This window comes from Kryptolebias marmoratus, linkage group LG18 (assembly GCF_001649575.2).
Source record: "Kryptolebias marmoratus isolate JLee-2015 linkage group LG18, ASM164957v2, whole genome shotgun sequence".
In the NCBI taxonomy this organism is placed as follows: domain Eukaryota; kingdom Metazoa; phylum Chordata; class Actinopteri; order Cyprinodontiformes; family Rivulidae; genus Kryptolebias; species Kryptolebias marmoratus.
In genome coordinates, this window is record NC_051447.1 from 14,253,998 (window position 1) to 14,280,619 (window position 26,622).

The following is a 26,622-nucleotide window of genomic DNA, read 5'->3' on the forward strand; positions in this document are numbered from 1 at the left end:
TAATTTGCTATCAAATTTAGAGCGGCTCACAGTTCCCCTGCTCTAAACCTAAAACAACAACTGTTGATGTATTATGGTCAGTGGTGGAATGGTTTTAGTAACCAACATGGACATATTTAGCATAGCAATACAAAAACTTTGTTGACAAAATGGAAAAAAGTAAACAACTGTCTCATGCAAAATAGATGATGTGTTGTTTACTGAAAATGCTAGAAAAGGTTTGAATTTGAGTAGTTTTAGATGACAGAAATCTGCTCTTGTATAGCTTGACTCTACCATATGAACTTCTCTAGCCTGAGGTCCCTCTGACTATTGTCTACTGCAGGTAAGACACTCACTACCCCTTACAACCCCATGTTTATAATAAAACCATTTGTAAAGTAGAGCACTCTGCCTGACATTGTCTGGTTAAATATATTGAGGTAAAACAGTTGATAAATTAGCTGATGTGGGTTGAATTGACTTCTCTAGCGCTTAGACATTTACACGCTAATGCAACATTTCAGGTTTAAATGCAACATTCAGAATGGCAGTGGTTTTAACATACTGGTGTGCACAACTGCTCCTGAACACAAAAAGATAAAATATATTTTAGTTCAAACAGGCAGAGAGAGAGAGAGAGAGAGAAACATACAAGTTTATTAAACTGAACAAAGAAAACAGTCCTTTATTACAACATTTCAGATGCAGTCAGTCTTTTTTCCTGTTTTCTCCCTCACTCCCCATTTGATCCTTAAAGCCTTTATTTCTTCAAACATGTGCTGTATTACATTGTAAATGTCTCTCTTTAGGCCAGTTCTTCAGTTTTGATTGTACATGTTGTCATGACAGCGGTCTAGTTCTGTTTACCTAAAATTTTAATTTCCTTTTTTATAAAACATCTCTTGCACAGTTTTGTATTTTAAAAATGTTGATATTTGATTTTGCACTAAAACATTTGAAATTATGCATTTCTCAATGCATTTCTTGTGAAGCATGTTTTAAATTATGCTCTTAGATGGATGCAAATGTAAAGGTAATTATGTGTAAACTATTCTTTTTCTGTTTTTCTCTGTATATACACAGCTCTGACTGGCCTCCTGTGTCCCTCCACATCAGTCTCCCAAAAGCCAGACGAAGCTGACCTCCCTACCAAGAGCCCTGACCTGTTCTCCTCTTCTCTATCGCCATGCGTCTTATCACCATCTTCCTCCTCTTACTGCTCCTCTGGTCAGTGGAACCTCGGAGAGGCCTTCAGTCAAAGGCTGTAGAGAGGGGTGCCAGGGGTCGCGTACGAGGCCGAGGCAGGGCCGGGGTCACGAGGCGTCAAACTCAGGAATGTAAGGAGTATGTGGAGGGAGGGGAGAAGTTCCTGGACTGCCAGGATAGGCAGCTGACCTCTGTGATGCAGGACTGGCCCAAAGATATTCATCACCTCCTGCTGGCAAGAAATAAAATTCAGGTATTTGTAGACATATTTAAGCTTACATGGTACTTTTTTTTTTTACAAGCCTTTCAAGTAATACACAAACATTTTGAATAGTTCTAACTGTGGATTTAACAGACCAGTTTAACTGATAACCCACTACTGTCTTTAAAAGGTTTTTGCCAAGTACTTGAAACTATTCCCTAGTGATGTATTTGTATTTCTTTGTCTCCCTAAACCAATGTGAAAAAACTCTCGAATTTAAGGTACTCACAGAAAATGTTAAAATTAAAATTTGTTCAGTAATTTATGACATATTTTGCTAACAGTTTAGACAAGAACATACACACATAAATGGGCAAACACATTATTGCTCTTTTTCCTTCGACTGCTTGTGATAAATATTAAAGAATCAATAGGTGGCGCATACATAAAACGACCAGAAAGGGTTAACTAATCGCACTTACTGATATTTATTCACAGCCATAAAAAAGTGTCATGCTTGTGATTTGACCTTTTCATCCAAACAATCATTGTAATCTTTGTTCTTTTGTTAGAAAATGCTAAGTTTTAAATAGCCAAGATACATATACTTCAGTAGTTCTATAAATAGGGTTTTCTGTTTGTACTTATTAAGGAAACATTTTTATTTTCTTTGCCATTTGGACGTCATGACTCACTAGCATTGATTGTGTTTCTATTGAAGCAAGATGGAGTGCTTAACCATCAGATTTCAAAATAAAGCTAGGATATTGATATAAAACGTCAAATAACAACCAATAACATAGTTTGAGCCAAGTTCAGAAGGATTTCAAGGATTGTGGACTGAAAAATAATTAGGCTCAAACAAACAGTTTGTTTTTCAGTTAGCTCCGTACAGTAGGATTGAATGAATGTTTACCACAATTTGAGCTTCATTTGTTACACAAAATATCTCAGAGTTAAGAACAAATCCAGCCAACTTGTTGAAACCTTGAACATCTGTTCACCATTTATCTGGGACTGAGATCAAAAACACACTCCTCGTGTGTTTTTGTGTGTGTGTAGACTTTTGCGAGTCTGAATGATTGCACAGGATATGAATGTCCCAGGTGCTGAGAGAGTTAAAAAAAAGAACAACATGCAGAATAAATAAATACAAACAATAAAGAGATATAGATTACAAAGAAAATAAAATTCAGAGTGACAAGGAAAGACACAAAACTAGGTTTCGTTTTATTTGTACCAACATTATGTGACATTTCTAATGTTTTCAATAAAGCCATAATCTGAGCTCCAAAGCATACAAGCTTGTCTGATTAAAAGGCTTGAACTGGTTTGATCTTTTTAGTTTGTGTACTTTATTTAACATATGGAGCACAGAAATCTGGTTCTTCAAAACACAAACCTGCACTTCAGTACTTTAATCTGAGAGTTAAACTCACCTTCAATGAAGGCCTGTTGTAAACAAGGCCACTTTAGCTTACTAAAGGCTTACCTCTTTTGTTTTAGCCTGAAAGGAGCATTAACAAAGCCTCTGATCCTGATCCAGACAAAATGACAAAACCTGGGTATATTTTACTGCATTGAAGTGCATTGGTATGATGCAATGAAGCGTGAGAGAGAGGGTGCAACAGTGACAAACAAGGGACGGTGTGAGGATGTCTGTATAGGTAGTATCTCACTAGGCTGACTAGTTAGCAACTCAAAACTATGAGACAATAGGCAAATTTTCCATTCAACTCTCACTGTTTGCAACCAGTGGCCAGCAAACACGGTTTTGCATGGCCTGTTTTTGTGGGCACATCTTGCAAAGCTGTGTTTTAGGCTGTGCCCATTATTTTGGAGCCCATCTCCACCCACATCATACCCACGTCAGACCGCTTTGCACCCACATTGACAGTCAAAGCAGGCTGCAGCTTCGGCCTCTGTTGGTCTCATTATCAGAAAATAAGGCAGCAGAGAATGAAATGTCACGTCACCATCTAAATGTGCAAATAATGTGTGAAAATAATGGTAAACTTAGAAAACCCAATTTTTGAAGATGGATGGAGAAAATTAATTTGTGAATGGTGGTAGATGTAGCTACTGAGTGCATTTTGAAGCACTGTTTAACTGTTTATATTGATGGAACAAGTGAGGATTCATTTGGTTCTGTTCTTGCACATCAAGTTGGGCTTTCCTGACATTACTTTAAATAGGTAAATTGACAGAATTTAGAATGACTTACAGACTGGTTGGTTATGATGATGAATGAAAGGAGTTCAGAATTTTGTGCTAATTTAGTAACCCATTATCAAAACTTTGGGTCAGTGTCTCAGCCTACAATTTCAAAAGTAATTGTTTCTGTCTGCAGGTTTTGAGAGACAATATGTTTGCCAAGTTCACCAAGCTGAAGAGCTTGGACCTCCAGCAGAACATCATTTCTGTGGTGGAAGACAACGCTTTCAGCGGCCTTTCCCAGCTCACCACCCTGCTCCTTCAGCACAACCGCCTAAAAACGGCCTCAGAGGAGATCTTGCTCCCTCTGCCCCGCCTCACCTACCTCCGGCTCTTCCACAACCCCTGGAGCTGCCGCTGCCCGCTGGACAATCTGGTCAGGACCCTGCAGGTTCCCAGCAACCGCAACTTGGGCAACTACGCCAAGTGTGCAGAGCCCTTTTCGCTGAAGGGCCAGAAGCTGAAAAAGCTGACTGTGGACTTGTGTGAGGCAGACATGAGTCTGGAGAACAGAGAGAAACCACGACCAGGTCATCCTCCAAGTAAAGTGAAGCCAGAAGCCGTTTCCATTTGCACCTATAAGGACTCCAAACTGCTGGACTGCAGCAACAAAGGTGAGGGGAATTACTTTTTATAAAATGTGCTTGAAATCTAGAGAAACTGAATCTGTCTTTATTTGAATGTGACTGCAACATAACTGATAGTTCTTGTTGTAGGGGATAAATAAAAAAAACAACTAAATTGCCATATGTTTTGCACAGTTATTTACAGTAGCCAGCACTGCTGAATGGGTAAAGCTTGGCTACATCTTCAGGCAGCAACATTGAAAAGAACATTTATTTGGTTGGCTCTGCGCTCAGCTTGCTTGTCCAGTGAAATTGGACACAAAAGTTAAATTTACAGTCCTGTGTTTTGGTTACAGCCAGACAGCAAGGAGAAATGTGTTTGTTTTTATTAAGTTTGCTGGATTAGGTGTGCCAGCCTCTGTGGAAGGGAGAGAGCTGCCTCTGCTCATGCTCTGGCTTCTCAAACTCCTCAACTTGGTAGAAAGCTTGGATTTATTTGATTAGATTTCAGGCTTTCTGTTCTAAATTTTAATAGATTTCTAACCTAAATCAGTGGTCCAGATCTGTTGAGGTGAGGTTTTATGAAAAGGTTAAAAACAGTTAATATTTTCACTTCAAAAGATCTGAACAATCACTTTTACTCCTCTGACATTTTGATTATTATACACATCTTGAATTCATACATTCATGTGCATTATTTTGGGAAACTCAATATTACAAAAGTTGTCTCACCAATCCTGGTATTATGTCTGCTTTGAAAAGTCTGTTTAATGAGCTGAGTTTAGCTGTTATTATCCTAAAATTTACTGCAGTGGCATTTTTAAAAGCACAGCACTGTTTCCCCTCATGTTTAATATGGAAATCTATCTCCTAATTTTATGCACATTTTTGTTTTTAAAAGAAGCTAATGAGCTGCTTCTCGGTCTGTTTTTAGATTTTCATTTAAAGAAAAAAAAAAAAAAAAAAGCATTTTCTGCAAAGATACAGTGAGAATGCTGGGTGTTGAATGACTGCTGAAGCTTGTTGGTAGAAACTGAAACTGAATTATCAAAGTTATTACAAGCAGAATATTACCTAAATGTAGCAAAACCATAGTAAAAAGCCAAAATCAACACAACAGTAGCTAAAAGCTGAAAATAGCTAAATTATACCTGAAAGCTTAAGCCTATATAAACAGCATCTAAAACCTAAAATTAGCACAATAGCTAAAAGTTAAGATTAGAAATAATTTTAGCTCAAACCTAGAATTAACATAAAAGTGTGAAAAAGTTAAAAATGAGAAAACTGTAGTTAAAAGCTAAATGTAGCAAAAACAATAGCTAAACGCTAAATGTAGCAAAAACCATTGATAACAGCAAGAAGCTAAAGTTAGCGAAACAGGAACAAAATTTTGAATTATCAAAACAAAAACTTAAGTTAAAATTAGCTAAAATTTAAAAGTACCATTCATTTCAATGAAACCAAGAAAAGCTAAAAAAAGTGAAATCTTTTCAAAAGTGTAAAAGTTACTAACACCAAAAGTCATGGCACCCAGCTCCTGAATTAGCTGAACCTTTTGATACCTGAAAGGATAAAATTGCTGAAAATGCTGAAGTATTAGTCATCAAAAACTGGAAGAAACTACAAACAGGACAACAATGGTGTGACTATATAAGAATGAAAGAGGGAAAGGAGTGCTTTTTCTACTTTATTTCTGCTCCGTTTATCTTCCCCACCTGGTTTTGTTTCTTTTTGTAAAACTGACACCAAGGGACAGTAAATGTCAAGAACACAACGATAAGTCTTTCTAAGGAAACACAGATGGATCACTCCTTTCTTTCTCCCATTTCTCATCCTGTTGCAGCCTGATAAATTAATTGCACAGAAATCAGAGACCGTTTCTTTGCTTTTCACATTCGACTATAAATGGAGAGCCTTATGCTTTTCAGAGAGAGTGAATGTTCACAATGATGAGCCAAAACCCCACAATGCAGCGTCTATGTTGTCTGAAGACTCGAGGAAGCTTTTTGCATATTTTCCTAATCATTTTTTTCTTTCTCTACAGTCAAATACTTGAATCAGCTCTTTATCTAAACCACTAAAAGGCTCCACTGTTTTTCTCACAGCATGATTATCCCATCAATCTGTCCACCTCTTTCCTTTTTTATTACAAACCCCACGTCCTGCTTCCGTTTAAACCCGGACACATGAATGAAGCAAGTTATATGATGTGTGAACGTTTGATTCATTACAGCTGCTCTGCATCATTTTCAGAATACATATTCTGTATTTTTTACTTGAAAGGCCCTGATGTATTGCTGCTCTGTAACTTGTTACCAGATCACCCCAGTCTGGCTTTTACTTGTGTTTCTGCTGTATTTTTATTCATCACAGCGGTTGTCTTACCTCCCAGTTTGAATCAAAAGTGAATTATAAGAATACAGTTATTTGATTTAGTTTAAACACTTACAGATGTGTACAGATGTCGTTGGCATGCTATGATGTGATGTAGCCTTGAAAACGTATGTTTAATGAAGATAATCTGATATAAATGAGCAGCCAACATATCTGGCACTAAGCTTGTCTCAATCATGAAGTGTTTGTTAGGATCTCAAGATTCAGTCAGATTTAAGGAGCTACACGACCTCATATGGAGCGAGTCGTGACCTCTAAAGGTCAGCATGATCGATTGTCTTCATAGTCAAGGGTTAGGGTTTTATGTAGGGGGTCCTGTAAGAACATAATGAACATGAATTGAGGAAAGCCGCACAACTCCAAACAGGAACCTAATCCCCCACTTTAATAAGTCATTATCATAAACTTACATATTACAAGTGGATATGCTTGTTTTAATTTGGTTATTTATTTATTCATTTGGTCTTTTCTCAGCACCCCCCAGTTCCCTAAATAAGTGTTCCAGTTCAGAAACAGGACGTAAAATTGACATTTAAAGTTTAGTTTAATGTAATGCTATGATCTCCTCAAACTATACTGACAAAGAAGAATAAAACTAAGTCCATCTATATGTGCAGATATGTGATCTAGAGACTCAACATGGCTGTCCAAGTAATTATGTCGGATGAAGATATATTTTATGTTCACACAAGGGTTGTGCATCTCTGGTCTGTGGCTGATAAGCTACAATTTCAATGATTCAATTCTTTAGAGATACACGAGCAGCAAAAATTGATGCCAAACATGTTGCTGCTCTACCCCAGTGCAGAACGTTTCGATAAGAGTTGTGATTTAACGTGGTGCATTTCAATGCAACACAATACAAAAAAAGCAAAGGAATAGTCTCATTAAACTGCATGTGATTGCTGCTTTACAGATGCACTCGTGAATCTGGACACTTCATACTCGACAAAGAATATCCACATGTAGACAGCCTTTTGGTCTTGAATTCCATTGCAATGGTGCAAATCAAGAACCCAGAAAATCCTTGGCTTCTCGACTGAAAGAATGTTAAAGATTAACCACTTAGATAAGAGTTCAAATGGCCAGCAAGTGACTAAAACTGACATGAAAGTTTAGTGAAACCAGTGTGTGTAGAAGTTTTACTTTTCTTTGCATGTGAGCAAAATTAGAAAACCCCACGTAAAGTGGACACCGATATTTCTGTTCGAAAACCCTCTTTTTTATCTCATTTTCATCTCCTCCCTTTTTTGTCCCTCCCCTGTCTTCATGTCTCTCTTCTACTGGTTTGGAGGTTATTTCTTTGTGGTAAACCACAGCTGGTTTGAGATGCATCTCATTCAAGAACAACACTGCATACCGTGGTTGGAGTGAATAGGAGGGATGTTTTAAACAGAGTTTCTAAGAAGCTTTTTGTAATAATACCAAAATGTTTTCTCTAAGATCTTCAGCAGCAGGGCTGAGGTCTGCGCTTTTGGAAAAGCCATTCCAGACTCTTAATGTTAGCCTGTTTTATCCATTCAGAAATCAGTTTTTATGTGTGTTTGGGATCATTGACCTGTTGGAGCACTCAGTTTAGTCCAAGTTTCAACCGGATAGCGGTTCATTTCAGGTGAAGTTAGGGAAATTGGAGCTAATCCTGCTTTTACATTATTCCATCCACTTTCTGCAGGGCACAAGTATTATCCATGGTGGGTCCATGGTGATGTAAAACTGGTTTCACTGTGGACATGAACACTGGTGTTCCAATTCATGACAGGCTGGAGCCTCTGTGGTTCCTGGATTGTTCCCGAACCACTTTCCTTTCCTTTGTAGGTAGTTCTTTACTGAGTTCCTTCCTTCCATTGTTCTGAGTATTGGCCAATCAATGAGTGCTGTCAAACAAATCCTATTTATGCTAACAAAGAGAAACTGCCAGCTGCAGTCAATCATTAAAGTTAAAACAACCTTCAGTATCACTTTTTTTTTAAAGATTTAGATGAATCCAAGGTTATATTTGACCCTATTTTGGTTTGAGAAAATCCACAAAAGAATTCAAACTTCTGCATCCAATTCATGTTCTAAAAAGCCATTTAAGTTGTGTGTTTTATTCTTATTCCATCCTAGGAAAAGAATGGTTCAAGTAACCCATCAAAACCCTGAAATTAACAAGACATCCATGCCCATGATGAGTGTATAGAAACTTCTGACTGCAGCTGCACATCTGAAGAAACATTAATCCAATCAAGCTGTTTATTTATTTAGCTGTAATTGTTAATATTGATTTAAAAACAGCTTTTTTTCAGCTGCTGTTACTTCAACTGGTAAAAATATAAATATGTTCTCACAAGCCCTCATCATGGCGATGTGAAGGAAATAAAGTACCACAAAATAAAAAAAAAGGACAGATTAAATGTTTTCTACCAACATTCTTAACACTGGGAAGCACTACAGAAATGCACCATGTGTGTTCAATTACAACCAACTCAATCAATAATGCTGCTTCGAAGCTCGCCTATAGAGTTACTTTTGATTTATTGACTTTGCCTTTGAGACTGAGCTAACAAGGTCAGTAAATCATTGCTTAATGGAAGTTCATAAAAATCAAATATAAAAAAGAGGGTTATTTAAGGTTATTTTGATTTAAGGCAATATTTAAGATGCAGCAGTAAATTTACTCATGTATATAACAAGTTGACTGCTCATTTAACCACATATCCTAAGATGATATGATACTTTTCTAAACTTCCTGAATCATATAAGGTAGCCCATAATGTTATCTAAATCCACACAATCCACAATGTGAAACTGTTCTAAAACCAAACTGATACACTGAGGCAAAAACCCTAACAAATTTAACATAACGCGCAAAACTATACGCCAGGAGAATCTGGCTTTTAGAAATAAACGTGTCATTGAGATAAATATAGCATACATATTCTATAAACAGAACAGAGGTCATGTTTTAAAAAGCCTTTAATCTGCTTCTGTCTGAAAGATGACAGGGCGTTAGGATTGTACATAAATTCAAACACGCCTTGCATGAAAATTCCAGACAGAAAGCCCGAAATGACCTGAAAGTCTGTGCTTTTCCTTTAGACAGCACTATTCTGTATGTTTGCGTGACACCGTACAAACTCATTTTTTTGCATTTTGTAGCACATAAACTGCACAAAGTGATTAATAAAACATGACATTGCTGTCAAGTTTTATTCCAAACAGCAAAACTGCACTACATACAGATGTGCTCTGAAGAAATATATCAGCGCTGTAAAAAAAATAACTACTTCCTTTTCAGCTGGCTAAAAGCATAAAAAATGTAATAAAATACCTGCTTCCGATTAGTTGTCTGTTTCATTTTTTTGCAGAAGGTGATAGTAAAACCACTCTGAGACATTTTATTGAAGAGCATTAAGATTCAAGCCCTCCATAAGTCCCTGTAAATCATCCACACTGCCATCCTATTCCTTCTGGATACACTGTAAAACTTTGTTTGTTGTTTCAGCTTCTTATTTGATGTCATCTTTACTTTAGAACTAAATGAATAATTAAAATTCCACGTGGAAATGAATTAGTAATGCATGTCAAATGACTTTTGGAGCTCAATCAGGAAGGTGGGTGGTCTAAATGTTTAGGTGACTATTGTTTATGTGCTCTGCCCCTCCATCTCTACTCTAAGTCACCACTTTTACATCCATGCCATTTTTCATAAAATGTTTTTACATTCAAGGTTTTTGGCCAGCAAAAGGATTTATTTTAACCAAGTAAATGCAAGTGATTTTTAAAACTTCAAGATGAGTTGAATATCTTTCAAAAATCGACAATATTACAAAGTTATATCAATCTATTACAACAGTTATGGTGAAATTGATATTTAGGTTTGCAATAATGCTGTCTTTAATTTAGTCATTTTATAGTATTCATTCCAACCACATAGCACTTTAAATTCTGCAAAAATAGTTTTGCAAATTCAGTTATGTTTCGCAGTTCCATCAACTAACAAATTCAAATGAAGTGAAACAAAAATTTTACTCAGTTTACCTTTTTAATCAAGCAAAAAGACAAACCAAACCACTGAGCAAATTCAAATCAAACTACTGTAACAAGGAGAGCATTTTTAATCAACGTATGAACAAGCTTCAAGGGATGTACCAATGTTCATGCATATGTTGTTTGGTTGTGAAAACTGAAAAACCAGACAAAAGTGTAGTTTAATATTAGGTAATGTAGCATTCTTTTACAGTAATATGTTATTTTTGATTTAAAAAAAGCTCCTTTATAAGCCTGAAAACCCCTCATTTGGTTAACCATTAGCATAGCCTGGACAAAGCTTTCTGCCCTTCTCTTCATCCTCCGTGCTCCATGACTGAACCAACTATAACTAATTGACAGAACATCACTTCAAAACTGACCAGACTGTCCTTTTAAAGGCAGCCATTTCACATATATTTTTAGGATGAAACAATATGCTGGAGTGTACAGTGTATAGATCTCAGAAAAAATGGTTTATACTACTACTAAATCATGTAATAGTTTATACCAAGATGTCTGTTTAAGTTATGTAAATAGTGTTTCATTTACAATACTCTACATGTTTGTGTAGTGGATAACCTACACACTTATGTTCTGTTCCAGTTGCTGCAATGAGCTCTTCAAGCCTCAGGCTGCAAATAAACTTCAAACTCATAAGTTTGACATAATCTAAGTTTTTACAAAAGATTAAAGGTTTTTTTGTGTTTTTGGACAGAAAAGTCTAAGAGGAACAGATGTTCTTTAAAAATAATGACTCCAGCAGATTCAGCAAAAGTAGAGTCCAAGCTCAGTTCTGAATGACTGACAATTCCTTTTTTTTGCCATGGTATCTCTTTACCCCATTCATACAGCTGTCTGATTGTTGAAAGTATACTTTAACAGATGCTGAAGCTGTAATAAGCTTAACATTTTATCTGAAGCATTTAGATCGCAAGATATCCTAAAGACTTTCGGAAAACACATTTATGTCCAAGAAGCAAAAGTAGCAGCAACTTGAAATTACATGTAAGATAAAAGCAGCTCAGCTTTTCCTAAACTTTCTTTCCTGGAAGAGACTTGGAGTCTTACAGTACACCGTGTCAAGGATTATTCCTGTCCACTGTAAAACACAAAGGACCACAGATGGATTACCACTGAACAGAAAAAAAGTTGCTTTTGGCTCCGAAGGTGGAAGTCTGTCTAAAGGAGCCTGGGAATGTGAGTTCCAGCATGTTGTGCCAGCATTTTTTAATTATTATTATTCTTTAACGCTGGAGATCTGCTCAGACAAAGCTACAGACACGTGCACGTAAAGACATGCTGGGCTTCTCTTCGGACCTCTCAGAGGAAAGGTCCTTGCCGTGGGGTGCTGATAGTTCGCAACAAGACACTGAAGAGTCGCCAAAGTCTGGTTCTCCCTTTGTGTGTCTCGGCCTGCTGCGCATTCACCAGCATCACAGAAAAAAAGGAACTGTGACATTTCCTGAGTGGTTGCATCTGTGTTCATAGTGAGCGTACGTGTGCGTTTAATTAGGCTCTCACAGATGATTAATGATTACTGCAACATCTGTGGCAATAAACCAGGTAGACAAAGACTGCATCTGCTCCATAAAAGCTCCATAAAAGCGTTTGTTTCACTCCGTGTAAATAAATACACGCGGGAAACTTTTAAAATTAATCGATCACACACAACAGGCTGGATTTGTTCAAATCTAGAAAAACAAAAAGATCAAAATAAATCCTTTTTGATTGTGTTTGGAGCAGCACCCACAGTCTAAACATACTTACGTTTCCTCCCATCTGCACAGGCCACCTACTCAGAACACGATTGCTTCAGCACATGTGCCCTCCAGTTTTGACGCTCCTAATGTTGCCCTTCCCACTGACAGGTGAAACAAGTCTAATGACCGGAGAAAACCACTAAGCTAATTCATAACCCATTAAAATGTCATTTCTGGCTTTGAACTGTCAAACAAATGCTGAAAAAGTGCATGTTTAAGTTTAAGATGTCTTCAATGTTCAGGTTTGTTAAAACTTCCCAGTCTTTTCACCAAAAAGTGAAGGCGGACTATAATGTTTTTGCCTGTGCCGTGTGCATGTCTGTTAGCAACATATGTCAAGAACCACTGAACAAATCTTAATGAAACTTGCAGAAAACAATCTCTGGAAGTACATCTGCAACTGATAGACTTTTAGAGTCAACTTGACTCAAAACAACCACTGCAGCCAACTTCACTTAAAAAACACAGAAGTGGGTATAACTCAGACAATTCTAAAGATATTGACCTAAACCTTGGTGTGATTGTAACTAAGAGTCATTCAATCCACCGAAGAGTTTGAAGAAATCAGAAAATTTGGCATTTTTAAGTTCTCAAATTAACGAGGAGTGTGTGTGACATTGGAAGAATATGGGGGTGGGGATTTTGTGGCATGTAAGTCAAATATTGTTGCACATGCTGTCCTCCTTTGCTCCATTTTGAAAATTTAAAGTGATGCACACAGCCCACAAAACATCTTGAAAACATATAAGAAGTGGACAGATTGAATTTCCGACTCACACTGATTCACTTCACAGTCTCTCTTCAGCTCTCATGTGTTTTGCACATCTGCCTCGGAGCCATAAATCTGTCGACAGAAAGACATGATTGCATGATTTGATCATTTTTTGGTAATATTTATGTAAATACATATTTGACAGTGTTGCAAATACTAAACTTTTTTCTTGTTCAAACCTTATGAACTTTCTCTCCCTTGCCATTTCCCCTCCTTCAGGGTGCTTTCAGAGTCAAAGATCTAATGTGTTTGCTTCCTGTCTCCCTCCTCAGATCTGACTCACGTCCCACCTGAACTGCCACCGGAAATAGTGAAGATAAATCTGTCCAAAAACGGCATCAAACATCTCAGGCCAAAACAGTTCCTGCTGTCCAAAGACCTCAAGCTGCTCAACCTCAGCAGCAACAACCTGCAACAAATAGACACAGGTAACACAACAGTCCAGCACTCTGAGGAAAAACGCATTAAACTCAGTCGTTTGAGGATTAAAACTGCATGTGCATACAGAGACAGGAATATGCAAACATCAGTTTCTCTCCAGCTGTGTGTTCTCTTCTCTAAAATCCCAGCTGTTGAATTGCATGCAGATGGAAAAGCCTGATTTAGACTTCAGTTTTCTAGCCACAAAAGGCTGCATCAAATCATAAAATTAGTTGCATGGTTCGTGTGAGGTCAAAAACAATAGAGCTAAAATGTGCAAAAAGTGCAATTTCAACAAAAACATTTGAAGCATAAGGTGTTCATTAAATGTGGAAAAGAATATTCACCCTACGGCTGCATTCTTCATTTTTTTCATTCAAGGTTGTAAATATTAGAAATTTTGAGTTTCCAGTCGCAATAAAATGGAATAGACCCAAATCCATAACTCAGAAGCTTGCAGAGTAATCCTGCAAATGATTTATTTTGAAGCTGAGACGCCATAGCTCAGAATTATGTTCTTTTTCACCTCCAGTTATCAGCAGGGGCAAAAAAAGCATGACTACCAATACACTTTTGCATGACATTTGTTTAGTTTGCCATTGCTTTCTCAACCGAACAACATCTGGGTTACTACTCAAACTTATGTGTGCTGAGCATAGAGCCTTTACATCAGTATGTCGTCTTTGAGAAAGCGTTGTTTTATAAGTCTGAAAAATGATTTTAAAATAGTCCTCATTTGGCTTGCCATTAGCTTAGCCTGGACAAAGACTTCTACCCTTTTCTCCAGACTCTCCTCTATTACGGATGTCACGGCTGATACGGTACTAATTAATAATTCCTTTCAGAGCATTGCTTCGAAAATGACAATACTGTCTGTTTAAAGCCCATGGAACACAGCAAAAGATAGATTGATCAGATCCAAATGTGAGGAAACCTTTTTAAGGCTAAATGAAAAGAAGTCCAGGTCCCCTCTTATGAAACACATAAGATCCCAAAGGCGATGACTGAGAATCCACATGATCATACAGGATATATACAAATAGTTGGAAGAATCACTGAAATGTTTGAGCCAAGAGTAAAGAAAAATTGTCACTGACTGTGTTTCATTAGAAAGATTCTATTTGCCAGCTCACGTTTTAATGGCACAGGTCTAGATTTTTAAATTACCAGTTCCAATGTTGTCGAATAAATATTTTCAAATGTATCACATTTAAAACAGGTCAAAATGTTTGACTATAAAGACTAGATCAATGAAAGACTTAGTGGCTTCTAGTGAAAAACATACAATATTTAGCCTACCAAAGATTTTATTATATTTTCATTGAGCATCCACTTTGATTAGACATTCCACCTCAGCATCTGAGGAATTCTACAACAAAGTGCTTGTTCATTACTCTCACCAGGCCAATGATGTCCGGGCTTATGTTTTCCTGCCCAGGAGGGAAATCCTCTACTTAGAAAAAGCTTGCTGTTTTCTTCATCATTACCCATCAACACGTGTAAACAATCTACTGCAGCTCAACCCCAGTGTGTCTGAAAGTATTTGTAAACTGGAAAAGAAAACCTGTGTAATTCTGATAGCCGGAGACATGTGGTCTCAATCCTTGCAGCTCCTTCTAATCATCCTCACATTCGAAGTGAATTCGAAAGGAGGCTGTTTATTTATGCCTTTCATGTGGAGGATGACCAAAGAGGAGAAAAAAAAAGATGGATGAAAATGCACCAGAAGGGTTCTTGGATGACTTCTAGTGGATGCACGCTTATTGGTGGGATTCAGTTGGTTTTGGCTAAACTTTGAGCTAGACAGTTGTGGCTTGAAAAAAAAAAAAAAAATTTTGCCAGGGCTTCTAGCTGTCATGATCGGACACATGTTTCTCATGAACCTAGTAAGATGCAAAATTTTAACTTGGCTTTTTGGAAAATATTATCATTTATTACTAAAAGAAAGTTACATAAGATTAATTTCAGCTCCTCCCAATCCCTTGAAAGTATGAAAGACATTCCTAGAAGGAATACATGTTGCCTGCTTTAATGCATGCCAATGTTTGAAACTAACATCTTGTGGGATCTATTAATGCTTGTGTTGGGAATGACTATCAGCTACTAACACAGCAAAATTTAGCTGTGCAGCTATGAAACTGGCTGAGTTATAGGCATTTTTGTGTTTACTACGCTCAGTTAGCTGTGGTAGCCATCTTGAATTGGGTTGACTCCAAAACTTATTCAGTTATAGAGGTACATCCACTGTTTATGCTCTGAGAGTTTCATTAAAATTTGTCCAGTGAATCATGGGATAACAGACACACAAACAAACACACATAGGTAATTACAATGATCACTCGCCTATCGTAGTGTTGGGTGATAAATATAGTGGCTCCACAAACCAAATGAACAGTAGTTATAGCGGAAAAGCTGCTCTCTTGAGTCAAGAGATAAGAAAGAGGAAGTAGAGGACATCTCTGTATGCTTCACAAACTTTATTTCCTCTCCTCCCATTTTCTTCTACCTCCTCCCTTTCTTCCGCTCTGTAAAGATCAAAGCTGGGCCAGAGGCTGGTGGACAGCAAGAAACAGTCTCTGCTGTCCCATAACTCCCACTATAAACACTTGCACACATGCACACATTGGGAAACACAGACTAATGACAAACCTGGAAGCTTTCAAAGACGTTGTTAGCCAGGACTAATAATCTGTTCATGCCAGCTGCTCATATTGTTTTGTTTGAGGTTTGTTTTGATGTTTTTAAGAAATCATAGTTGACTTGTGATCTTTAACAAAGTGTTTTTGACATAAATCAGTCACCACCTCAGGCGCTGCTGCTGTCCACTGATGATAATGTTGTATGCTACACTCACAACTCACAGTAAGTGTTTTGGACGTGCATGGGTCACAGGGATTGATTGCTTGCAGCTGAGTTGCAGGGTCCCACTGATAACTGACAGAGAGCTGGAGAAATAGTACAAACAAAGTACTTGCTAAATAGAGACTGAGAAACTTTAGGCATGGGAAAAATTGTGTCGTTAGCCTGTAAAAAACAATGGTGGTAATGTGGAATGTCGCACACAACAATATGTCGCAAACTGGTTCGGAGGCATCCGCATGTACCACACAAAGTCCCCTCATGATGCTCTCTCCAGCTCCTGGAACAGTGTGTGATCCTGGCCAAAGAGCCTTCGCTGTTTAATCCATAAGGTAGCCAGCCAGTGTTCCTGCATTAGCAATGTCAATATCGCTTCATGCCTTTTCTCAGCTTCTGTCATCAGCCTGAAGAAGTAAAAAACTTTCAACAACCATCTTCTTCCCCTCTGCAAGGCTGCATGCTACAGATCGGTTCCTACGCCAATAAACTGTATATATATCAGGAGTCTTACCTCTTTTGTTGCATGTGGGTTGCGTCACTAGATGCTCGCCACACATTAAGCCAAATATGCTTCTGACTTGTGGGCAGCACAAATTGCAAGTGTGAGGTACTTGTGTAGTACTTCTGAGGCCTGTGAATTTTATACTGATCGTGCATAACTTGTGTGTCTTCCTGTCATTGCGAATTCCATGCACTTGACTTGGTTTAGGCATAAACAAGAAGTACAGGTTCCATATGTGGTGTATCCATTATGGATTTTGTACAAGACCAGTGGAATTTGCATGACCAAAAGTCTTCACAGCTAGTCTACAACCTTTTGTCAACCTTTTATGGGGTCCAAACCCATGTGAGGGACATGTAGTAGCACCTACGATGGGTTGTGAGTGAGTCATTGACTATATTTGAAAGATTAAATGACACAGACCCTTTTCTTTTAGCTGCTTTTGCAGGCCTGCTCTACCTGCGTGAGCTTGATTTGTCCAACAACAACCTCCATTACTTCCAGTACGGCGTTCTGGAGGACCTGTACTTCTTGCGGAAGCTCGTGCTGGGGAACAACCCCTGGATCTGCGACTACAACATCCACTACCTGATCTACTGGCTCAAGCACCACCCTGATGTTCGTTACACTGGCCTGACTTGCTCTGAGCCGCCCGAGTTTAGAGGCTGGCAAGTGGCGGACTACGTCAAAACCTACAACGGAGAGTGTCCTGTGGATAAATACCCAGAGGGGAACGACACTGGACAGGGGGCGGAAGGAGGCTCGGAGAACGAGGCACAAGAGGTGATGCGGGAGACGAGTGTGGGACAGATTCTTCCACAGCCCCTGAGGGAGAAAGAGCCCAACACATTTGAGATCATCAGGCTGAGTTAAAATGGAACAGAGGACCAGTGTAGAGAGATTTACAGAAAAGATTTGACATGGATGTCCACCATATTTTAAAGGTTAACTAAGTGATCTGATGTTTAGAAAGCATAATGTGAATTACACTATTGGGATAAAAAAAATGCCCTTTATCAACATCTCAAGTTTATTTGGGTGTCTGAAAAGTTATGTTAAAAAAAAATAACAGTATATTTGTTGGAATGCCACCTTGCTTAGTTTACCTTTACAAGGATAGTCTTATCAAGCAAAAGTCAAGGAGATTTTGCCTTTATCGTTTTCAAGAACATTTCCACTCCAGTCTATTTCTTTAACAAACCTCTGATTTTCTATCAGGAGACTGTCTTTGAATTCTCCACACAATACATTTCTGGTGCTTTCTTCTTTTCTGTCAGTGGTCTTTGATTCAGGAAATATCTATATATTTTTTGTTTAAAAAGTTTGCCTTTTGGGCTTTTCTACATTAATGTACGTTAATGTCTGCCCGTTTTCTTGAAATAAAACTGGGTTTATTTTTTCTGAATGAATATTTTATAATGTTGGACACATGATTTAAAAACAAGATTTTATGTGTGTGTGTTGAATTTGGACGTCCATTTCAACCTTCCAGCCATGAGTAATGACAGGAAGCAGATATTTTCCTGAAATTTTGATCCAAGTCTGACCAGCTGACCAGTCAAACATGCCACTTGTTAATAGTGATCTAATGTAGCTTAGGGATGCTGATTGAAACATTAAGTCTTGCAGGTCAGTCCCCTTCCTTACACCTTCAAACAACCTTTGGCTACATTTCAGTCAATTAATTACTTGTTCTAAGTGAACATATTATTCAAATGGAGAATTAGGAAGAATAAAATGCTTGAACAGCTTACAGATCAGACTGTATGTGGCTCTTTTATCCATCTTGTCCAAGTCCTGTCTAATAACATCAACAAATAATGATGCAGATTGGTCGTATCTTTGTCAGAACGATCAATTACTTCATGACTTAGAGGTTTAGGTTTCACTACAATCTGCTATTCTGGCAGCAGACACAAGGAAATATAATATCCCAGATTTGCTGATTTGACCTTTTATGTTTCCTAGCTTGCATGTAAACTGAGTCAACTATTTCTGAGCACAAACACATGTTTCAAATCATCCTGTCTTATGTAAGACGATGAGCATCCAATCTGCAGTTGTGGACCTTTTGTTACAGCACAGTGCCATCTAGTGGACTTAAAATAATTTATAAAAGCGTCCTCCAGTTCTTGGTTTTGAGGAAATGTACTTTTGAAGAAAACACAAGTTAACAAAGAAACAAAGTGTCATTACAAGGTTCTGCCTTGGTGCATTTAAACGTTTCTCAAAATTTTCAAGACATTTAATTTGTCCTCTTTTGAAGCCTTCATGGGACCTTCTCAAAAGTCAAACTTTATCCATCTTTTTCTCTTTTTTTGCTTCACTTGATTGCATTTCCTGAAAGCTGTTTGTGACCAAAGTAAGACATCATCTGTTCTGTTGACTCAAAAAATAATCAAACATATATTTCACAGTTGTTTGTGCTTGTAGCAGGTTGTCTAAAACACTTTAATCCACAGTGTTGCAGGAGGATCAAATATCCACACAAAGGCACCAAAACAGTCTTTCCCAAAAACATTAAAAAAAAAAAATTACTACATGCAAATGTTAAAATACTCAACAGATGTTCTGTGCTTGTCTTGTTGCGGTGGTTTGAGGCAAGAAAGTAAAAAAAAGGCTTGAATTGCTGAGATTTTAGTGTAAAATATTGAGATCATTTTTAGATGATGGAACACACAGGGGATGGAAACAGTCCAGGTATAGCTGATATGAAGGAGACAGCTTGACTTTAACTCTCATGAAACACTGATCACGGATCTTCGTGGTAAAGTAGTTTCATCAAACATGTCACAGAAAAATACACTGAATAGATTTGTCAATACTCCTTAATAACAGATTTTTGTAGTTCTTGAGGTCTCAACATAGTTTTTGATCTTCTTTCATTCCTCTTCCTCAAAACTCATAATAAATAAAGCGTCCTTCACCTTCTTCCCCGTTAACTATCAACTCTTCATGTCTGTCATCAGTCATTGATGTTTTTTCTGCATCAGCAACATGACTTCTTCTCTGGTGGCTTGTAGGAGGCTACGTTAAGTTCGATCGATCGAGTGTTTTCTCGGAGGACAATTCCAGGTGTGCCACTGCTCTCTGAGTCCCCGTGGTGGACATGAAGACCATTACGAGACAACAGCTCTCTGGCCATCATCAGAAAGGCCTCCTCCACATTCTGACTCTCCTGAACAGATGAAAAGCTTTAGATTAACAACTCCAAATGGTCTCTGCTGTTTTTTTTACTTGATTCTGAGGATTACCTTTGCAGATGTTTCCAAAGCAGCTAGGATGCCTCTCTCTTTCGCCAAGTTGCACGCTTTCTCAAATGGAACTTGACGCTCATTCTCCAGGTCACATTTGTTACCTACAGGGAGACAATCAGGAAGTTGTTAGGACTGACACTGTTGGTGCTCTTATTTTGTCCACCTCTACATGCACACACAGTCTTTGTAGAAGTTAAAAGTCCAAATCACACTTGCCTATGAGCACCAGAACGACATTAGATGCACCATAAAGCTCCACCTCCTTGATCCAGTGGCTCACTGAGTCAAAGGTCGAGTCTTTTGTGATGTCATAGGCGATCACGGCACCGTGAGCACTGCGGTAGTAGCTTTGAGTGATGGTACGAAACCTCTCCTGACCGGCCGTGTCCCACACCTGGATCTGTACCACACAAACAGTCTTGTTAACAACGTAAGAACACTGTTTCAATTCCAAGGCTTTTTGGTATCCGGGCATCTTTAAAGATGATCATATGGTCTACTGCAATTAGGTAAAAAGAGGTCTGTGCAAATTCAGATGAACTGTAACACATGACAAGTACAAGGAGTGGCAAAAATGCAGAAGTAGAGTGTGAAAACTGATCACAACATAATAGAAAGTGTTGCTAATCAAATGGCCTGAATGAACAAATCATTAGCAAATATTACAGTTTTATACAAGCAGGTATTCTGACATTTTTATATAGATGATCAGGACCATAAAATTACCCAAAAGGACCACATTGTGAAGAGGAAAGAAACTGGGAGTTACATTTTCTCTGGAAAAAGTTTCCAGACAAATTGGAGTCCATCATTCTACAGTGGGACATATTATTCATGGGATGAAAAAAATTTGTATAGAATGTTTCATAATATGTGTTCATTCAGTATTTATTTTGATGTTTTGTGTTCAGTTTGTTTCCTGTCATTCCCCAGTACTTTTCCTCAGTCTGTTTCTCCAGCTCAGTCCTGCCTCGCCCACTCACACCTGTTCCCTGTTTCCATTAAGCCAAGTGTCTCAATTCACCTCATCAGCCCCAGTCCATTTATTCTCTCAGCCCTCATCTGCAGTCTGCTTTTGTGTTTCCCTGCCCTGTCAAGTTTTCGTCTGTGCCCCTCAAGTTTTCTTGTTATCTTGTGTTTTTTGCTGCCATGCCAGCCTATGTGTTTTGTATATTTTAATATTAAATCATCTTTATTTGAGTCCTTGTGAAAGTCTTTATTTTTAGGCCTTTCCTTGTTTGGCAGCTACAGAATCTATTTATGAGAGCCTGTGTTAAATAAAATGTGGATGGAACTGATTCAACAAACTCAAGCACATTAACAAATCCACAACCGAATGGGTAAACAGGAAAAAAAATCCAAGGTGTTGCAATGAATCAGTTAAAGTCAAGTCTGAGTGTGGGCAGTAAAGAAAGTATGTTCGCAAACTTTACAGAACTGAAGACAAGACAGGACCAAAATTCCTTCACAATGATTTAAAACAGGGATAAAGTCATACAGAAAACAATTACAGACAAAGTAAAGGCAATTATCATTATGATGTCCTAGCACATAAAAGATTAGAACATCGTACTTCCCTTTTTTGTCACCATTACGGTATGTGACAAGAGCATTATTACCATACTGAGATAATAATCACCAACAGGGAAATGTACATATAATTACAGGTGGTTTGAGCTCTGATGTCCAAATTATCACAAACAACACTCCATCGGTGTGGAGGAACTATTATGATTTATGGTTTAATGTAGATAAAACACTAAGCACTAGGCTTCTGCAACCCAAACACACAGATGAAAAACTGTTTAAGCACAAACCCATTAGAGTCTCCGTAGAGAATAACAAGGTCATGATGCTCGTTGAGTATTTTCCCTGAGGATCTGACAGTTGTAGCAACCAGACTCACTTGCTCAACATATTTATTTTCAGTATTCAGTTATCACTGTCCTTTTTCTTAGTCTTAAAGCTATACGTGAGAAAGCTAAGCTGTGTTAAATAGCTGATCATCAACATGTTTTGTTGTAAGAAAATGTAAGATTAGCTTCATGTTTTTTTCCTGTGTTGGCACATTTTTGTGTACAGCTGAATAAAGCAGAAATTGTCGGTGTGTTATGTGGAATTGCTCTTTCCGATACTTCAACAGAAGGTAGAACAGTATAAAAAAATAACCCAGAAGTTGAAAAAAGAAAATTACTCTAAGCAATTTATAACCAGGTAATTAGAGAAAAATGTCCTCATTGTGCGCGTAGAACGTGTGGTAAGAAACAAAACTATGCTGTCTTCTGAGTTTCAGTGGTCTAAACTGCATGGCCTTGGGCAGTTGTTGGGTTAGACCCTGAAACCTGAGCCATCGTATTAATAACTCGAACCACCGGATTTTGGAAGTTCTCGTGTAACACAACCCACTACAGCCTTGAGGTGTATTAAAATTGCAGTGTTTAAAACAATAAATTTTGAATGAACAAACAAAAGGTTTCCAGATTCCTTATCACTGTTGATGACACTCTGACTCACCAGACTTTTACAAGACCTGTCAGATAAAAAGACGTCTGCAAACATCTTTGGACATCGTTATTTTATTAAAGGAAAACATTGTACACTAGGTTAGACATTTCCTCAGTAATTATAAGCTCAGTTAGTTGATGACTGAGAAAAAAAATGCACAAGAGTTATGTTTTTCTCACAACATACAACTGATGTAGGTGTATTTATTATTGCCTGCTGCCAAAGGCAACACCACAGATCTGGGTACAGATACTGAGCTAAAACTGTGTGTGTTAGTAAATGAGACTGATTATTAACTTTAAATGAGGGCTAACTTATTGTGCTATATCTGTGTTTGAATCGTTGGCGTTAACTATTCAAATTAACTCACTTTAATTTAACTTTAATTGAACCACAAAACAGAAAAATGGCAAAATGCCTATAACTCAGCCATTTTTAAAAATATTTTTTTGATATTGAGCTAAAATTTGGTGTGGTAGTAGCAGACAGTCATTCACAAGACGTACACCGAGTGCAAACAGAGATATCAAAACTGCAGATAAAGTTATTTTAAAGTTATTTTTTAAATGGCAACAACTCCACAATTCCTCAACATACTTCAAGTTGATCTTAGTCTAAAACTCTGACATGAAAAGCTTTTAAATTTTAACAAAGTTTGCTATTTCCTTGTGGCTACACTGTAAAACCTAATTCTTTGTAAAAAGTAACTTACGTCCATAAATTACCTGCACTCAAATGACTAAATGGAGTCAAGTATACTCATTTTTATTAGTGTAAGCAATATCATTTTATTCATAACCTGATTTTACTTCATTTGAGGCAAGCTTCTTTATGATTCAAAAACTGTTTTTTAATTTTTTTTTAAAAGTCTGGTTAAATTTCAGACCAAACGTTATCTCCACAAATCCTATCGACATTTTTTTGTGACCTCAACACAGAGATTTCATTCCACGCTCTATCTTTGCCTCAGTTGGAGAAACCTGAACAGCAGGTTCTTCACGTGAGAAACCCGTATGACTCGTTTTAAGGTCGACTCAAACTGCCACTATTCAAAAAGACGCCTCACTGTAATGTCATGTAGGTTACTCCCAAAAGGAATGGAATCCATCACACGTGATCGTCAAAATTTAGGTCAAAGTTTTTACACTTAAAAAATACGACTTAAACTGTTTTCTTCTTTTTGTGAAGGCTTTAAAAGGAATCCTTACTCTTGTAAAGAGTTTGGAAATCTACTTTTCACCGTGATTGCTTTCTAAATGTTGCCCACATCCTTACTTCAGGGCACAAATGCTCAACATTTTTACAATTTGCTCCTCATTTTTCCCACCTGCACACAAATGTACACACACACACACACACACGTGTATGAAACCTAGTCACTCAGAGAGCTTACCTTCACTTTCCTCCCTTCGATGTCCACTGTCCTCACAGTGAAGTCCACCCCAATGGTGTTCTGCTGCTTCTCAGTAAAGATTCCTGACTTGAAATTCTGGACCACGCAGGTCTTGCCCACGTTGGTGTCTCCGATGAGGATGATCTTGAACAGGAAATCAAATGTGTCATCGTGCTCGGGTCCTGGTCCCTGCATGGTAGGAGTACAGTTGAGTGCGTGTCTTTTTTCTGAGTGAACGAAGGAAATGATCCCTCCTTAGGCTGCACCTTAAGATCACTTGGAATGTTTGACCTATGAGGCTAGAAGATGATGGTTTATCTTTATGGCTGAATAGAAAAGAAGCCAAAATTACAAAACATACTCAAGTTGCTCGAAATTGTTTCTTTTGACTTGAAGGACAATTGCGCAGAGGGCCATATATTGACCATTAAAGTAAATAAAGTAAAATTACTCCACATGTAGTTGAAATCAATCCCAATAAATCACTGGCAAGGTGTAAAATAAGGGTAGTTAAAGGTTCAAAAGTTCCAAAAATTCAGTTTACAAGCTCAAAATAAAATCACATTTCTTGAAGATTTTAAAATGTCCTGAACATGCATATTGCAAAGCACAAGAAGTCAGTGCTTCCTGCATAAATATGCTAAAAACAGAAAGGATTTTCTTTCTTATTCAGCATTATTTCTGTTGTTCTTCTGTCCCCAGACAGTCCAGCGTTTCTCTCCTCTCTTGTCCTTTCAGTGAGACAAAACTGCCTCAGTTCTGTGTCTCCTTTCAGCTCCTTCTCAGGTGTTGACCCACTTTACAGACAGTGTGAAAACACGTCCCATTCTTTTTAGTCCTCATGCACAGGTTCCAGTTGTTGATGAAAATAAGAAAATCTTCCTGTAAATAAGAGCTGAAAGATGTCTGCTGTGTCAGGCCCTCTCAGTTGCTCCTTCCATTTGTTTCCGCATCTCTTCGCTTGTCAGTTTTTCCTGATCTGGCTGACTTGACTTCTTTCTCTGTTCCCACCACCTGTGGTAACAATAGAAACCCGCCCCACCTGTATTTCCTCTGCAGCCCAGCCTCATAACTGCTGCTGCATTCTGGGAAATGTAGTCAGTTTAAAATAAAAAACAGATTATACTCTTAATCATCATTAAAGACAATGTCAGTCAAGAGCTATTAGATGAGTCAAACAAAGTACATCTGTGGCTGAGTTTGTTACAGTTTAAAGTTTCTGATGGGATGAAAATTGCAGTGGGTGTGCAAAGAACAGTGCTGTGCAAATGTCTTAAGCCACACCTTGTTTTCCTGTTTTTATCTTTGATAAGTTTGTCTTTTATGTTTTTCCTTAGCAGTAGTTCTTCATAGTTTTGCAAGCTGTCCAGTAATCTTTCCAAAGGTTTCTTTTTGTTGACACTGGATAAAAAAAATGCTTGTTAAACTGTTTATTTTTGGACATTGTTTGTGGATGCAAAAAAATCAAAAGTAAATGAAAATCCTGGCCAGAAATGAGATGAAGAACTGTTGGAAAAGTAGTCTATGTCAGTAGAAAAACTTCAGAAAGTCTAAACTGTTTCTTAAAACTGCTTGAAAATAAAGTTCAGCTGTTTGGTAGAAACTTAAATAAATGAAAGGCTGCTCAAGACTGTAATGAAATACATTTATTTAAAGAATGCACTGGAAATACTTTTCTTCCTACAACACTATGTACTTCATGAGTTATGTCTGAAATATATATTTTATGATTGCATCACTAAATATGATCATTTTGGTAACAAATTACTTTACAAATAAGATTTTAAAACATGAAAACGTTGGTAAATGAATATTATTATTTAAGCTACCCAACATTAATCCAGGTGATGTAACCTTATTCCATCCTTTGACTTTTTAAAATTCATATTACTTTGATTAACTGGATACACAGCAACGGTTTATATTACAGCTAAATTACATTTATTCAGAATCTCTCAAAGCCCTGAGACTCAAATGAAAAACTTACAATAAAATCCTGTCAATCTGAGCAATGCTTCGGGACATGTAAGATAAGAAAGAAAGGTTTGTATCACACACATAGAATACCAAGTGATGGTGGATTATGACTCATAGCAGCAAATGCTTGGTTTGAATGCTAAAAACACAGACCCAGCCATAACTGATGCCAAGATGAAAAGAGAGCTTTGAATTTTACACATAAGACAAGAAAGGTAATGTGGGGTTTAATATGAAAGACTGTATAATGTAAAGTTTTATTTGTGACTTTTTAAAAACTTTGAGGAGTTCACAACTTGACATTTTAATAAATTCCTTCGTTTTTAGACTGGCAAGTTCAAAAATAAAGATGATTACAGACAGAAAGCCTTTAAATGCATTAAATAAATCATGTCTTTTGGGATTATAACCCATATAAAGCTCCAAAAGCGACGGAAGTGGACTTTAATCACCCGATGTTCCGAAAATCCTAGTTACGGCCATGCTAATGCGCCTAAATCACGCTAATCGCATGGTGAAACACATATTTCCGAGCGCCCCTGAAGGCAACGCAGACCCCATATCCAGCGCATCTCCGTGACGTCACGTACGGACAGCGGATA

General features: G+C 37.7%; 2 protein-coding genes across 2 annotated transcripts in view; one reads left to right on the top strand and one right to left on the bottom strand.

The window, feature by feature from the left end:
* lrrc17 (leucine rich repeat containing 17) overlaps positions 1-21,345 on the top strand; it is a 29,233-nt gene extending 7,888 nt beyond the window's left edge. Inside the window, exons 2-5 of the mRNA XM_017414905.3 lie at positions 1,066-1,441; positions 3,741-4,218; positions 13,380-13,535; positions 17,325-21,345. Of these exons, the coding sequence (XP_017270394.1) occupies positions 1,169-1,441; positions 3,741-4,218; positions 13,380-13,535; positions 17,325-17,761 (1,344 nt within the window). The 5' untranslated portion in view covers positions 1,066-1,168 and the 3' untranslated portion in view covers positions 17,762-21,345. The remainder of the gene's footprint in view (positions 1-1,065; positions 1,442-3,740; positions 4,219-13,379; positions 13,536-17,324) is intronic.
* LOC108235110 (ras-related protein Rab-19-like) lies at positions 19,305-25,041 on the bottom strand. Its single transcript, XM_017414906.3, has 4 exons — positions 24,044-25,041; positions 20,362-20,545; positions 20,143-20,246; positions 19,305-20,066 (listed from the first exon to the last, which is right to left on the bottom strand). Exons 1-4 carry the CDS (start codon positions 24,236-24,238, stop codon positions 19,878-19,880), a joined length of 672 nt encoding a protein of 223 aa, XP_017270395.1. The 5' UTR covers positions 24,239-25,041; the 3' UTR covers positions 19,305-19,877.
* Positions 25,042-26,622: the final 1,581 nt, after the last annotated feature.